Source organism: Rhinatrema bivittatum, chromosome 6, assembly GCF_901001135.1.
Source record: "Rhinatrema bivittatum chromosome 6, aRhiBiv1.1, whole genome shotgun sequence".
Classification (NCBI taxonomy): Eukaryota; Metazoa; Chordata; class Amphibia; order Gymnophiona; family Rhinatrematidae; genus Rhinatrema; species Rhinatrema bivittatum.
Genome location: NC_042620.1, coordinates 18941768 through 18957720, shown reverse-complemented (window position 1 = coordinate 18957720; position 15953 = coordinate 18941768). Strand labels below are relative to the sequence as shown.

Here is a 15953-nt window from a genome sequence, read left to right as displayed (position 1 = left end):
GTGATCTTCAGAACAAAAAAACCTACTGTGCTTCTCTTCCTGTGCAACGTATGGAGGAACCTGCGCATGGAGGTGACAGGAAGCGCATGCAACCCAGCAATCACTGCGACTGATCGGGTGATCTTCAGAACAAAAAAACCCTACTGTGCTGCTCTTCCTCTGCAACGTATGGAGGAACCTGCGCATGGAGGTGACAGGAAGCGCATGCAACCCAGCAATCACTGCGACTGATCGAGTGATCTTCAGAACAAAAAAACCTACTGTGCTGCTCTTCCTGTGCAACGTATGGAGGAACCTGCGCATGGAGGTGACAGGAAGCACATGCAACCCAGCAATCACTGAGACTGATCGAGTGATCTTCACAGCAAAAAACCCTACTGTGCTGCTCTTCCTCTGCAATGTATGGAGGAACCTGCGCATGGAGGTGAGAGGAAGCGCATGCAACCCAGCAATGACTGCGACTGATCGAGTGATCTTCAGAAAAAAAAACCCTACTGTGCTGCTCTTCTGCAACGTATGGAGGAACCTGCACATGGAGGTGACAGGAAGCGCATGCATCCCAGCAATGACTGCGACTGATCGAGTGATCTTCAGAACAAAAAACCCTACTGTGCTGCTCTTCTGAAACGTATGGAGGAACCTGCGCATGGAGGTGACAGGAAGCGCATGCAACCCAGCAATGACTGCGACTGATCGAGTGATCTTCAGAACAAAAAACCCTACTGTGCTGCTCTTCCTCTGCAACGCATGGAGGAACCTGCGCATGGAGGTGAAGGGAAGCGCATGCAACCCAGCAATCACTGCAACTGATCGGGTAATCTTCAGAAGAAAAACCCCTACTGTGCTGCTCTTCTTCTGCAACGCATGGAGGAACCTGTGCATGGGGGTGACAGGAAGTGCATGCAACCCAGCAATCACTGCAACTGATCGGGTGATCTTCAGAACAAAAAACCCTACTGTGCTGCTCTTCTTCTGCAACGCATGGAGGAAACTGCACATGGAGGTGACAGGAAGTGCATGCAACCCAGCAATCACTGCGACTGATCGGGTGATCTTCAGAACAAAAAACCCTACTGTGCTGCTCTTCTTCTGCAACGCATGGAGGAACCTGCGCATGGAGGTAACAGGAAGTGCATGCAACCCAGCAATCACTGCGACTGATCGAGTGATCTTCAGAACAAAAAACCCTACTGTGCTGCTCTTCCTGTGCAACGCATGGAGGAACCTGTGCATGGAGGTGACAGGAAGAGCATGCAACCCAGCAATAACTGCGACTGATCGAGTGATCTTCAGAACAAAAAACCCTACTGTGCTGCTCTTCCTCTGCAACGCATGGAGGAACCTGCGCATGGAGGTGACAGGAAGCGCATGCAACCCAGCAATCACTGCGACTGATCGAGTGATCTTCAGAACAAAAAACCCTACTGTGATGCTCTTCCTCTGCAATGTATGGAGGAACCTGCGCATGGAGGTGACAGGAAGCGTATGCAACCCAGCAATCACTGCGACTGATCGAGTGATCTTCAGAACAAAAATACCCTACTGTGCTGCTGTTCCTCTGCAACGCATGGAGGAACCCGCGCATGGAGGTGACAGGAAGCGCATGCAACCCAGCAATCACTGCGACTGATCGAGTGATCTTCAGAACAAAAAACCCTACTGTGCTCCTCTTCCTCTGCAACACATGGAGGAACCTGTGCATGGAAGTGACAGGAAGCGCATGCAACCCAGCAATCACTGTGACTGATCGGGTGATCTTCAGAACAAAAAACCCTACTGTGCTGCTCTTCCTCTGCAACGTATGGAGGAACCTGCACATAGAGGTGACAGGGAGCGCATGCAACCCAGCAATCACTGCGACTGATCGGGTGATCTTCAGAAGAAAAGTAAACCCTACTGGGCCTGCAGCATTTTATTGGGCATTTGTGTATATACTACCAGGATAGGGGAAACCACTCCTTGTGGTTTTTTCCCTGGTTACTTTCTAGGCTGCTTGTGAGTCTTCTGCTTGGGTATAGGAATGTTTTATTGCAAATGATCAGAATAACAAAAAGGAGCACTACCATGGTCCTATATATCAAACAGTAGAAAAAAAAAAGGAAACTGCTGATAAAATATTCAAAAACAGCTCTACCATCAAAAAGAAGCTTTGTAATTTTGCTCAGTTTTAAAGGTGCCGCATCAGCAACCTGACGACGTGTTCTTACCCACGGAAGAACCGTCCGGTCTAATAATCATTTGCAGCTTTTCAGCAAGAAGCTTGAAAGGATGTCAAAGTAATATTTGTTAGAAAATTTGTACTATGTCCGTCTGTCTCGAATAAAAATAGCTAACACTCTTAACCCGACAACGGCCGGTGTTTCACTCAGGGGCAAGTATGATGTTTGTCAAAAAGATATCTGTGAATAAAATTAACATTCAATCAGACGTGTGATGAACAAAAATCTTTAGGAACTTAGCTCTTTGTTGATGGGGAGACGACCTTTTCTATTCGGACGCCGAGTCTCACAGGGCTTATCCAAAGAGCGGGACAGAGACCGCATAAAACTGGTTTTCAAAGTTAAATAGTCCGCGTCTAAATAGCGTGGTGACGTCATGACGTGCAAATATCATGACGCCTAGGCAACAGACAACAAAGAAACAAAATCACAGAAACACATGCAGATCTAAGGCTGTGTTTATCCGGCGGGGTACACTGGGTTCAAACGATAGATCCAGCGCTGTTCTGCCTGCAACAAAACAGCATTAAAATCACCTCCTCGCCATGTCGGGTGAAGTTGCTCTAGAACGCATGCTTTTAATGTAGCAAAAGAGTGCGACCGCTCTAAACAATGAGCAACTGATGGTGCAGTAAGACGGCCTTTATTCAAACAAGAGCGCTGCGCTATAAGGCGAGTTTTCAAGGATCGTTTCGTCTTCCCAACATACCAAAGATTGCATGGACATTGTAAGAGATAGATAACGCCTGTAGATAGACAATCAGTTTTATGTTGCAAAACCAAAGTAAAATTTAGTCTAGAAAAAAATATAGCTGATGTCTGAATCATTATAGAACACGCTGAACAGGAGCCACGTGCATTATTATTAGACCGGACGGTTCTTCCGTGGGTAAGAACACGTCGTCAGGCTTGCTCATGCGGCACCTTTAAAACTGAGCAAAATTACAAACCTTCTGTTTGATGGTAGAGCTGTTTTTGAATATTTTTATCTGCGGTTTCCTTTTGTTTTTCTACTTATTGCAAATGGTGACATCCTGCTATTTTTATACACCCCTATGCATGCATATACAATTTTTGTTCTTTAGTGCGGTGTATTGTCCTTGCTGTTTGTTTGACTGCCGTTGCAATTAATCTTTTCTTATTTAACCATGAGTGAAGTGGTGTTGGAAGTTACAGGGGGTCGTGTGGTATCCTCTGTCGCCCCGCTCGGGAATGGGGGTATTAATTGCACTGAATCAGGGGGGCCTGGGTCATTTCCCCGGTATCCAAAGAACCCGCAAACCCCGTCCGGTCCTATTGCACGAGTGCTGGTGGGCTCTTCTGCTGCAGCCCTGCTCCATCTATTGGTGGCAGTTTATTTTCCCTACATTGCCTGGTGGGGGCGCTACTCTATCATGATCAGAATGAGCAGCAATTAGCAGAGAACATTTAACCTTTGTAAAAGTGAACTTTGGAGGTACAACTGAGTCTTTATTAGTAAAGCTGCTGCATTTTCTGAAATATTCTTCCTATGGCTGTAGCCAACTGAACAGAGTTGTGAGGCAAAGTCCCCTGCATGTATAGAATGCATCCTGCTTAACTTTACTGTAACTTTAGTCATCAAAATTCTTAGATTGCAGTTTGGGGATTTTACAGATTTGTTCAGTAACAGCTATAGGATTCGCAGGTCCAATCGCTGATTTCCCGCATTTGCCTTTTCAGAAGGAGGTGTCCAGTGAAGAAATGATGTGACCTGCATGCTTAAGTTGCAGTGATTCACAAGATGGTCCTTGTTTAGTGACTGCCAAACTCATATCTGAATAAGATTTGCAACTGGCAGGTATTTGCTGCACAAATTCATCTCTTGTCTTATTCTCCTGCACAATATCTTGGGGCCGACTCAGTTTTCCTATAGCATCACATGTCTGGTACAGGAAATCCGCTTCCTCCCTTTCATCTGTTTCCCCACAAACTATCCGATTCACAAAACATGTGCAGAATTTCATCATGGAACAATTCCAATTATTGGAATTCTTGTTGCTAAAACAGAGGAGACTGAAGTTTCCGGAATTCAGTGGATGACAGGATCTGAGGCAACGTGGTTTTTATCAGAGGTAGGTATTGTCAGATACATTTTTGATTGGATAAACAAGAGAGTTAGATCCGGATAGAGCATTAGATGTAATGTGCTTGGATTTCAGGAAGGCTTGGACTTGGTTCTGCATAGGCGACTTATAAACAAATTAAGGTTTGACTGGGTTGGACACCGGTTGAGTGGGAGGTGACAAACAACAGTGGTAAACAGACTTCACTTCAAGGAATAAATGCACAGGAGGCGGGCCTCTTTCAATGGAAAGGAGGCTGCAGAGCAAGGGGTCATGGGATGACGACAAAAGATGGTGGTCTCGGGAGTAACCTAAGGAAATATTTCTTTACAGAGATGGTGGTGGATACATGGAACAGCTTCCCTGTGGAGGTGGTGGGAACAAGGACGGTATCAGAATCCAAGAAAATACGGGACAAGCACAGAGGATCTCTGAAGGAGAGGAAATGTGGATGGGCAGACTGAAAGGGCCGTATTTGCTATCATGTCACGTTCTATGTAATAAATAATTTCCTAAGGCTCCCTTTGGCTTAGCGTTCTCTGTTTCCAGCACTTGCTGACTTGGTAATTTATGTAAAGGTGCCTCTCTTAAGACCTACACTTCTTCCCTTTTTCACCATATGAAGAGTAAATGTTAGTAAAAAAACAGAAAAGAGAGTCTCCAAATCCGACATACAGCTAAGAACGTGCAGAGGACCTTCATTCATGACACTGACTAGGTGGGAAGGAGAGTTGCAGTGCCTGCTCTCTGCAGTGTGCAGGCAGCCTAAGACTTGACAAGACGCACTGGAGACTGACCAGGCAGCACGTCCCTACAGAACTTGCTCTCAGGCTTAGCCTTTTGCTCCCTGGACTGAACTAACAGAACGGGCATGGGTTTGAGGCAGCATTTTACGGTTTCTTTGGAACAGGTGAAGCAAGGTTTGATTGTGTATCCAAAGTGGGATGACATATGTTTACTAGGAGAAGGTTAGGGGTTAATCTCCTACTAAAAATCTCCTTACTAAGCCCTCGGTGTCAAGTTAGATACACGAGGTCAGACAGGGGGCTGAGGGAAAATAACTGGGGTGAGATTAGCGGATGAAAAGTAAACCAAGGTGAAGCCTGGTTGAAATTACCTGATATCTGCATATAAAAGGAAGGAAGGAAAAATTATGGGCAGTGATGAGGGATGAGAAAGGATTGATAGCTATTCTCCCTCTCCATGGCTTGTTTCGCATTAATAGTTTTGTAATGTTCTTGTTCCCAGTTATGTTATCCAAGTTGTTCTTTCCCTGTTCTCTGTAAGACACTTGTTGTCATTGTTTAATATTTATATCTGTTGCAATGTAAACCGGAGTGATAAGTAACTCTGTTACCTGAACTTCGGCATAGAAAAGGTTATAAATAAAATAAAATAAATAAATATTTTTTCACATAGTCCAGATTGCCATGTGACCAACCACATAAGCTTCCAGAAAACCAAAGAAGACCAATTATTAGCATTAGCTATTCAGAAGATAGATTCCAATAATGTATCCTCCCTTCTACCCAGCACACAATATCACAGAGTAAACCTGTCCGGGGATGTTTCTCCCTCTCTCTCTGTGCTTACCACAAGGTAATTTGCCTTGATTAATCCATCTAGGAATTAGGGGAGGGGAGGGTTAGTTAGAGATGGGCATTTTGCACGGCAAAAACAAATTTCAGAGTCTGATCACAGCGTTGTCGCTCCGGTCACATGGACTTCCAGAGTCTGGCATGTCCATGTGACCTCTGTCATGCATGCCCCAAACACCCGGCACTGCTCAGGTACACAATGCACTCTAACGTGGGCTGCAAAGTCATATGAAGGAAAGGAGCATCCTGGCTAGGCAAACCACAACACGTGATCGTGCAGCGCTGCCTTACTGCACATATCTGCAAATCCGGCCATGGAACAAGCCGACTGGGCAAAACAGCTCTCAATCAAACTGGGCAAAACTCCATTTACAGAACTTTTAGCAAAACTAAATGGAATGGGTTATGGCAGAACATAATTCTTGCCGCCCTGCGTTGTACTTGTGATGTTCCCTGGTTGAGTAATCACAGTGGAACCTTGTCCTGTCATGCACTTCTAAATTTAATGGATCCCGCCCACCATCTGGGAACCAACCCCTTCCAAAGATCTGATGCCATTCTCCCACAATAACCTTTACAACCTTTCAGGGCGGTGAGTTGCTTAATCTTAACCAACAGGATTTTGTTTTGGGGAACCCAAAACTGAATTAGATTGATTAGCATGCCTGGGGAAACACTCCAGGTTTGCTCTGCTCTGTTGTGTTAACTCCAACCTCACTTCCGTCCCCCAGGAGGGGCTGGGTTAGGGAGCAAAGGGCCTTTTCTTTTCTTAGCTCTGTCTGCTCCGGCCGCGGCCTCGGCTCCCCGTCTCCTGTTCTCTGCACAGCGCCTGGAGCAGGAAGCAGAAGGCTGAGTGAGATGGCCTTGTGGGAGCCCCCTATACCCATCCCTAGGGAGAGGGAGAGTGGTGGGGGTCAGAGAAGGGATAAGGGAGAGATTGATGGGGGGGGGGGGGGGGGTGTGTCATCCCTGGAGGGAGAAAGAGAGGGAAAGTGTAAGTGTGAGAGAGTTGGGGGGTGGGAGTGGAGAGTGGAAGAGAGAAAGTTGACCCGTAAACCCATCTCTACTAATCTATACCCAACCTCAGGACGACTCTGACTCCAAAGTTCCCAGGTGTGCTCATAGATGACCCCCTCTCAGGACATTTCTGCGGCAGTATTTTACTCATCAATGCACTCATTCAAAATATTTGAATTCCTGATTAACATATTCTTTATGAATAAAAAGCCATCGTCACAAAACACTGCTGCGTTCTTCCTTGCTCGTTGGGTTTCTCCCACCCTTTTAGGTTGCTTTGTTAAAGGAACCTTACCGTTAGGTAATATGACTGCCATGCTAATATGTCCACAGCCAGAAATCTCCAAACCTCGGCCCAGACACGCTTCGGCGAGTATTGCACTTGCTTAGTTAGCATTTTCTGGCTGGGGGAAAAAAAACAAAACAAACCCTCGGCATCCGAGCGTGGGTTGAAGCGCCGTCTCCTTACGGCGGCTTCCCACTCCTGCACCAGCCTAGTGCAGGCCTTGCCTGGCTACAAAAAGGCACACACACCATGCTTTGGCCTTTTCCTCCCTTGTGGTGTTTGCACGAGGGCCTCCTCCGCGCCTCACACTGTCGTCACTCTCATAACGAGCTCCCTGTTGGTGCCAGACCGGCTCCTTTGCTCGTGAGGCCTCAGGTGGCTGAGTATGTGCAGGATGGTGTACGCACAGTGGTGGTCTGACAGGGAGGCGGCGGGCCCGTTGCCATCGGCAGGCGCGACGCTGTTGGCTGCGTCCCCAGCAGAGGAGGAGGAGTGGTTGGTCTGCGAGGAGGGCGGCTGGTTTGTCCTGCTCGTCCCCATTTTTTGATCCTCCACGTCCTTCGTCTTCTCATAGTTGAGCACTTTCCACTGCTGGTTTACTGCTTGCCACCGTTTAAAAATGCGGTACACGGAGGGTCCTTCATGAATTATTAGGCCTGCAAAATGGAAAAAGAAACAAAAAGAAAAGGTCTTAGCTGAATCACCTATTCTGCTTAGGGGGCAATGCTTTTTTTATTTTTAGGAGCCGCGTTCCCAGTAACATTGGGCTGCATATGTGCTTTCTAAGACCAGAGGGCAGAAGGAGAGTGATGGACGCATCACAAGCGAGAAAGAAAAAAAAAAGCGCCCTGAGAATGTCACCAGGGGTCTGGAGCCTGCCCCGCTTCTCCCTGTTCCCTGTGCGCTCCCAGCTAAAATGGAAAACGGCTCCGTCTGGGCCTAGAGCCTCCTGAGACTTCCTTTCCAGCCTCACAGGGCTGCTCTCCATGTTTAACTCCTCCCATCTAGCCCCCGCCATCCCAGCAACAGCCCCCTGGGCATTTCCTCCTCAGCCCAGCACCAGGGTGCTTTCAGCCGGCCAGGGGATGTCATCATCGGACGATGACTGGGACTCCCCAGCCCCCATTCCTCCCCCTCCCCCCCACACACACAGGCTCTTGGGGGTAGTGAACGTTGCCTCCACAGCATCCCCAGTTCTGAATGGCCCAGGGAGCAAGAAGTTGCACTCGGGAACTGAATCCGTGTCTCCCATACAGCAGCACTGCCTCTGAGCCATTGGGCCAGTCCTGCAATAACCAGTTTTTTTAAAACCTCTCAGCTTCAATAGACTCCGCTACAGGACTGGGGAACGATGTGACTGTTATTCTGGACTGCTAGAGCTGTGCTTCAGCTATACATCCACACACCATCTACTGCCAGGCAGAAATTTCAACAGGAATTAAATTTGCTTCTGAAAATCATTTGAAAAGATCAAGCCATTTTGATAAACTTCATGCAATGGCGGTGGACATTCACTCAGAGACTTAGGCTGAGAGGTCCATTATCAGCTAATGTTTGCTCCAGGCATCTGTGTTGGGCCTGTTTCCCCCCAAATGTACATCATGTGAAGAACCCTCTAGACTTGTATTCATTTTCTCAAATGCTCCTCTGGTAAGTAACCTCGGGCCTCGAGGAGGGGACTGCGTGGCTTAGTGCAATGATAAGATTCCAACGCCTTTTGCTTTTAGGTCACCAGTTCAGATCTGTAGTAGCAAAATTCATCACCCTCTGACAAGTGTTGGGTGGCCTGCGGGAAGTGAGTTGGTTAGTTTCCAGCAGAGAGGCTATCACATCGCTGCACAACATCACACGTTGGCCCCTTTCCTGGCACTCTCATCTCAGCCCTGATGAGATAAAGTCTGCATTCCCTGCCATCATGGAACACCAATGGATAACCAATGATTTGCTATAGATATAAGGCCCTGCCATTTGTTGCAATGTGTAACTTAGAGGACAGGGATAGTGCAAGAAGAAACAGGGATTCTGAGACAAGCCAAATGGACCAGAGGACACGCATCCTGAGATAAAAGGCAAAAGACAGAGAGTTTTCAAATGAAAAAAGAATCAGGAGGAGACAGAGCTACATAACAACGTCACAAGCTTCAGATATGAGACGGATAAGGTACACCGACGCTAAAATCATGTATGGCCAAGGGATACAGGACACGATTATAAGGAATTGACTAGACTGCCTCTTATGTCTGCTGCATAGATCTAGTTGTGGTTTAGAAACGACAAACAGCGATGCTATAAGCAGCGTAACCTCATTTTATCATGGAAAGATCACACCAGAGGGATATTAATAAGGAACTGGAGATCATAGATAAACCCAAACACATGAAGGGTTAGTGGCAAGGAGGCGCTGTAAGAAACGCAGCTGAGCAGAACTTTCCATTTGCCAGACCCCCAGCAACGTAAGAGATCTTGTAAACTGGATGATAAATCAACGCATTATTTTACTGCTCGTTGGCTATGAGGGTGAGCCTCATGCTAATAAGTTACGCTGCTCGGCGGTGCGTAGCAATGCTTCAGTCGGTGCCAGCCTACAAACGTCCTGGCCTGGTATTGTGCAATATGGCAGAAGCAGGGGGGGCAGAGGCGCTGTGAAAGTGGGAAGCCGGTTTGCTGGTCTGCGGGCCAACATCCGACACACCATAAGTCTGGATGCCATGCAGGGTGTGGCATGGGCACAAAGCAGACTGAAGGAGGAACGTGAGGCCATCTCCCCTCAAGACACTGTACAGGCAGGGCGTGGAGACTGAAAGACCTGCTCTCACCACCAGTTCTCCTTCCAGAGCAGGGACGAGGCACGTTGGCCAGGGCAGTGGGAAATCTTGCACTGCTTGCTGCCTGTGTTGTTTTAAATGGAGGATTTTGGTTTCCAACAATCTGGCATCTTCCAGAAGCACTAAATAGTCTATTAAACATTTTAATTAAAAAAAAAAAAAAAAAAAGCTCTCAGGTCTTAAGCATCCTCTTATGTATTTATGGACCGGGAGGTCAAATTCTGCCCCTTACGAGTCGTGTTGCAATGGTTACAGTGGTCTCACTGCTGTGGCAGTAGTTGCAGTCAGAGGCCTGCACGGCCCCTGCCCTTGGTTATCAGGTCATTTGAAGAGGGGCAGGTGTGTTGTTTAGTGAGGTGTGACACTGCCCAACGGGAGGGGTCATTTGAGCTAGGAAACCTCCTAGGTCCATGGGATGCTGGAAGAGAGTACAGAGTTTTGGAGTTGGAGCAAGGCCTTGGCAGTGGGGGATTCAGATCTTGGAGCGCAGCGTTGCCTGCCTTTTCACAAAGAGGCACCACTGGGCCTGAGTCCCTCCACAAGGAAGGGCTGGGAAAGGAGATTTGGCCAGAGGAGGATTTATGCAGACGTGCAACAGTCTGGCTCGGAGGAGGTGGCTGGGCCCATGGGCATGGCGCCAATACCTTACATGACACAGAAGGGAGTATGAGAGATGTGTGACCTGAGAAGGACGCTGCACAGTGGGGAGTTTTGAAGGGGAAAGAAGCTGCTTATCAATTGCAATTAGGAGCCTTCAGCCAGAAGCTCATTTAAGAGGAACGAGTGGCTTTTTTTTTTTTTTTTTACTTTATATTTATTAAATTTTTAATGTATACAAGGGCAAACCTTGCACAGAAACATTGAGGGAGACATAAAAAAACAAACAAATGAAATTATAACAGCAATATATTACAAAAATATATTCTCTCCCACTAATAAACACGAATAAGGGAGGAGAAATCAGAAATAGAGGAGAAAGAAATAGACAGCGTGAGTGTAATCACTGACATCAATAAACCAAAAATGCGAATCCCTTTAAAGAGTCTGGGTTAATATTGGGACTGTCCCTTCTAGAAGAAAAAAATTCCTTCCGCTGGTCAGGTTCAAAGAAAGCAGAGGTACTAGCACCCAGCTTTACAACACATTTGGATGGGTTCCTTAAAAGATCAGAAGCTCCTAGTTAAAAATCTCAGAATGCATAGAAAGAAACCCCTTACGTCGATCTTGCATCATCCTAGCTAGGGTCAGGATACATTCTGACCAAGCCTCCTACAAAAGGAACATCAAAATTCAGAAGGTAGGACTTCATCACCAAAGAAAAAGCTTGCTTATAATAAAAATTACATTCAAGAAGAGACTTAATTACATTCAAGACTTAATTACATTCAATGTAATACATCCAATTACATTCAAGAAGAGACTTAAGACGCTACTATTCAGACAAGCCTTCCCATAACACTTGTCCTTGCCTCATCCTCCACGGACCTTCTCTTCCTAAGCTCAGATGCCTAAGCACTTTTTCTTCCGCTGCCTAAGCTATTTAATATATGTATATTAGTTTCATTAAATCTATGGTAACCCTCCGCTACCCTCCCCCCCCACCTTCCAACCCCCTTACAATCCCTCATTCCTACCCCCTCCCTCGGAATACCTTGTTACCCCAAAAAGCCAACTCTTATCAGTTCTTACCAGTTTTGACACGTTACTCCCCATGCTTAAGCTATATCCAAGTTTTTCTCTCCCCCTGTTCTATGTAAGACAACTTTGTCACTGTTTTATGGTTGCAATGTAAACCGGAGTGATAATTAACTCTGTTATTTGAACTTCGGTATAGAAAAGTTATAAATAAATAAATAAAAAGAAAGCAACAATGCAGACCTTTCAATAACTTCAATACTGGAATTCTCCAAATAAGAAGTTACGTTCATAGAGTCAACATTCAATTGGGGTAGCAAACCTGAAGGGTAGAAAAACCACTTTGTCAATAGGAGGTATCGTCTCTGCAGGAATCTTTAAAACATCAAGAAAATAATGCCTAAGTTACTCGAGGCAGTTCAGCCATCACTTTGGGGAAGTTTAGGGATCTCAAATTCAAGGGTTTAGCCAAATGTTCCATCCTTCTAGAAAGGGAATGACACTCATGAATTAAGGTAGCATTGACTGACTTTCCACAGCACTCTCCAGAGATGGTAAAGTCGCTGAGTGCTCCTGTAACGTGTTCTGATGAGCTTCAGCAACCTTATCCAATTTCGAGGAAGCTGTCTCAACTCTAAAGATCTGGCATAGACCTGCTATTAGGTCCCAGTGTGAGTCTAGGGTGATCACAGCCGGTCGAGATAACAAAGGGGGGAACCCCAGGAGAAAGCTGCTCACCTACCGAAGTGGCCTCGACCCCTGAAGAGACCTCTGTAGGATTTTTTGATTTTGCATTGATGGCGTAGGGCTCACCCCAGCTCCCTGCGGATAACCGACAGCTCCCTCCTTGCGGAGCGCGGGCGGAAGATCAACAACACTTGCCCCAGCAACGTCAGCGTTCATCAGGGGACAGCGCAGGCAGCGGAGATCGAATGCAGGCGGGCTGAGAAACACCTCCCCAGGCAAGAACAGGGCTCCTCCCTCTGCCTCACCAATGGGGCTCGAAGCCCGTGTAACTCGGTGGCTGAAACAGCGCACTCCGAAATGGTGCGTTGAGTCTGGAGAATAGAGGGCACGAAAGGGTAAACCCTCACTTTCCCCCTTCCTTTTTAGGAACAAGGTGGCTGCCATAACCAAGCAGATACTAGGGAGCTTCCAGGGAGGAAGGGTCCTTGCCTCTACGAGCTGACTGTTTGGAATTGTGATGGATTTGATGACAAGAAACTGAATTTATCTTTTGCGTGCTGTTTTGGAGCTACTTGTTACCCGCTTAGCAGTGCCAGTAAAGATTTGTTTTAATTTAAACAGCAAGCTTATACCTGCCTTGACTGATAGGTGGAGGAGCCCCAACGGAGAAGGCTGTTTCTTTCCTCCTGTACGGGAATCCCTGGAAGACACGGGGCCATGTCCAAGAGCTGACTGGGTCTGGGGCTACATTTAGGTTAAGAAATGTTCCCCATTTTCAAAAAGCTCTTCAGTTAAAACACCTTGGTCTTACCCATTCTCCAAGGATCTCCTCAACAGCCTCTGTAATTGTGAACTGCTTCTAAATCAGCTAACAGCAAACATTAATGCACACTCTTTGTTTTGATGAGAGGCACCTGACACCCAGTACATTAATGCACGTTGCACATTTGCATAACGCTGATGGATGCACCTTTCAAAAGTGCATGGATCCGTCTTTTCTGAGAACACTTGTATAAAAATTCAGAAGGTGCAAAATAACATGTTCTGCTCTCTCTTGCTTTGTTTGAAATTGCTTATTGATTTCCTCTTTCGAAAACCAGGAAGCTGTAAAATGAAAGGGAATAACATGGCGTAGGGAGATGCACCTATGATTTATGGCACGTGAATTACTTTTTATTAAGCTATTATTTATTTATTTAAAACTTTTCTATACCGACATTCAAGGGAATATCACATCGGTTTACATTAAATGGGGGTAACCAATAATTTTGGAAAAAGAAAAAGCAGTTACAATTAACATGAGGAAACTAAACTGGGGCGAGAAGGCTAGAGTAGCTGAGACAGGTAACCGGAGAGGGATGGTTACAGCAGAGAGGATTAACAAATTAATTAACAAAATAAGATAGTATGAAAAATAATTGTACAGTATTTACAGTTGGTAAGAACCAAATTTACAATATGTACAGTGTTCAAAAATGAGGACATTGTGGGGCAATTGCTTGAGTGGCTTCAGGGTGGGGGTGTATAGTTAGGGTAGGACGTTGGGGGTGTATCATAAGGGTAGGAAGGGTGTAAGGGGGTCAGGGGGCTATGTAGGGAACTGTGAAAGAGATTTTGGCCCTCACTAGCGTCGTCATCCTCAGCAATCAGTGGGTGCTTTGTCAACATACATCTGTCAGAGCTTGCTATACCCTTCAGTCATGCAAATGACCTAAAATACTGGGCCAAAGAGAAGCAAAAAACTTACTAAACTACGCAGGGTCTATATAGAAGGGGGTCGCTAAACTCTGTCCTTGAGGGCTGTAACCAGGCAAATTTTCAAGAGTTCCACAATGAATATGCATGAGATCTATTTGCGTTCCACAGAGGCAGTGCTTGCAAACAGATCTCATGCATATTCTCTGTAAAAGTCCAGAGAGCTCAACTGGATTGAGGCCTTTGAGGACTGAGTTGGGGGACTGCTGTACAACAAAAAAAAATGCATCATGAACAGCCATCTAGTAAAAGATGATGACAGTGTCATTTATAGGGGAGGACCCAAAAAGCACAAAGGAAGGCGATCTATGAAAGCCGTTAGGAAATACAAAAGAGATAGATGCCTGTAGTCTTTTTCAAAAAGACTACAGGCATCTATCTCTTTTGTATTTCCTAGTGTCATTTATAGAGCATCCCAACCCAAAGCACCAGCAGGCAACAGAAGATCAAGCAACTTGTACAGGATCAGAGCAAAAACAGGACATGAACTCTTAGGCCACCCTCTCTCCCCTTGCAAGCTAGACTAAATAGACCCAGATTTATGTTTCGGGGAAAAGTGTGAAAGAAATCTTGCAGATAACATGTAAGGCGCTTTGTCTGCAGCATCTTGGAAATGGTACATTTTATGTATTGATTTAGTTATTTAAAAAAACCCAAACAAACCTGATATTTCGCCTACATAACAGAAGTTATTCTAGGCGGATCACAGCTCGAAACACTGACATTTTTTAACAAGTTAGAAACAATGTAAGACCAAAACAGAATGGCAGCTAAGTTAATAGAAAACACTTGAGTCTTAAAAGTTACATTCTGGAAAGACAAGCATGAACAAATGAGAACAAGTACGTAGCTTTTTGCAACTTCTGGAAGGACAAACAATGCACAAGGAAACAAATTTGCAAGCAAAAGTTTGTGCAAAAAGCATCATAGAATTTTTCTCCCGACATCTTGATCCCAAACCCAACCCCCCCCAAGCTTTCTGTACGAGTTATTGCTTGCTTTTCTTCTTATAGATTGTTTGCCCTTCCAGAAGTTTCAGAAAGTGATTCTTGAATTTGAGCACTTTGGCAGACGCTTTATCTTGCACAAATGCATTTTAGAATACTACAATAAACAAACAGGCTTGTGTAGGGTCCCGTGAAGGTGTGGCCTTGCAATCAGAGAAGGAGCAAGAAACATACCATCTACTATGGTATGTTTCTTGCTCCCCACTGTGAGGCTGCTTCCATGGTTGTTTCTCATATCTTTATTAGATCCCCCTAGAGGAGTTGTGGAGCACTGAAAGTCTACGGGAGAGTAGAGTTCTTTTCCTTTCGAGAAAGCAGAATTGCTTACCTGTAACAGGTGTTCTCCGAGGACAGCAGGATGTCAGTCCTCACATATGGGTGACATCATCGGATGGAGTCCGGTACGGAAAACCCATGTCAAAGGTTCCAGAACATTGACTGAGTCTCATTGTGCATGCTCATGCATGCAATATACCACGCATTTACTTGTGGTCCCCTCAGTCTCATGTCATAGACTTCAGAAGAATAATAAAATAAAATAATGAAAAAAAATCCATGATGGAAACCCAACTCCACGCGGTGGTAGGTGGGTTTGGTGAGGACTGCCATCCGGCTGTCCTCAGAGAACACCTGTTATAGGTAAACAACCTGCTTTCTCCAAGGACAAGCAGAATGGCAGTGGATCCCTAGTTACAGTTGGCCCCCTAACATAAAAAGGAACCAACAAAAGAAAAACAAGTGCCAACGGGCACAACAATAACCTGTTTTGATGGTAACAATGTTGGGGGGCAGCCTGAACAAAAACAACAGGCCCTAGGTGGGAAGAGAGCTGGGTTCTCC

The 15953-nt window shown here is 45.8% G+C and overlaps 1 protein-coding gene across 1 annotated transcript in view; it reads right to left on the bottom strand.

Annotated features, from left to right (window-relative positions):
* Positions 1-7104: 7104 nt before the first annotated feature.
* MARCH4 (membrane associated ring-CH-type finger 4) overlaps positions 7105-15953 on the bottom strand; it is a 238934-nt gene continuing 230085 nt past the window's right edge. Inside the window, exon 7 of the mRNA XM_029605145.1 lies at positions 7105-7860. Coding sequence (XP_029461005.1) covers positions 7508-7860 — 353 coding nt within the window. The 3' untranslated portion in view covers positions 7105-7507. The remainder of the gene's footprint in view (positions 7861-15953) is intronic.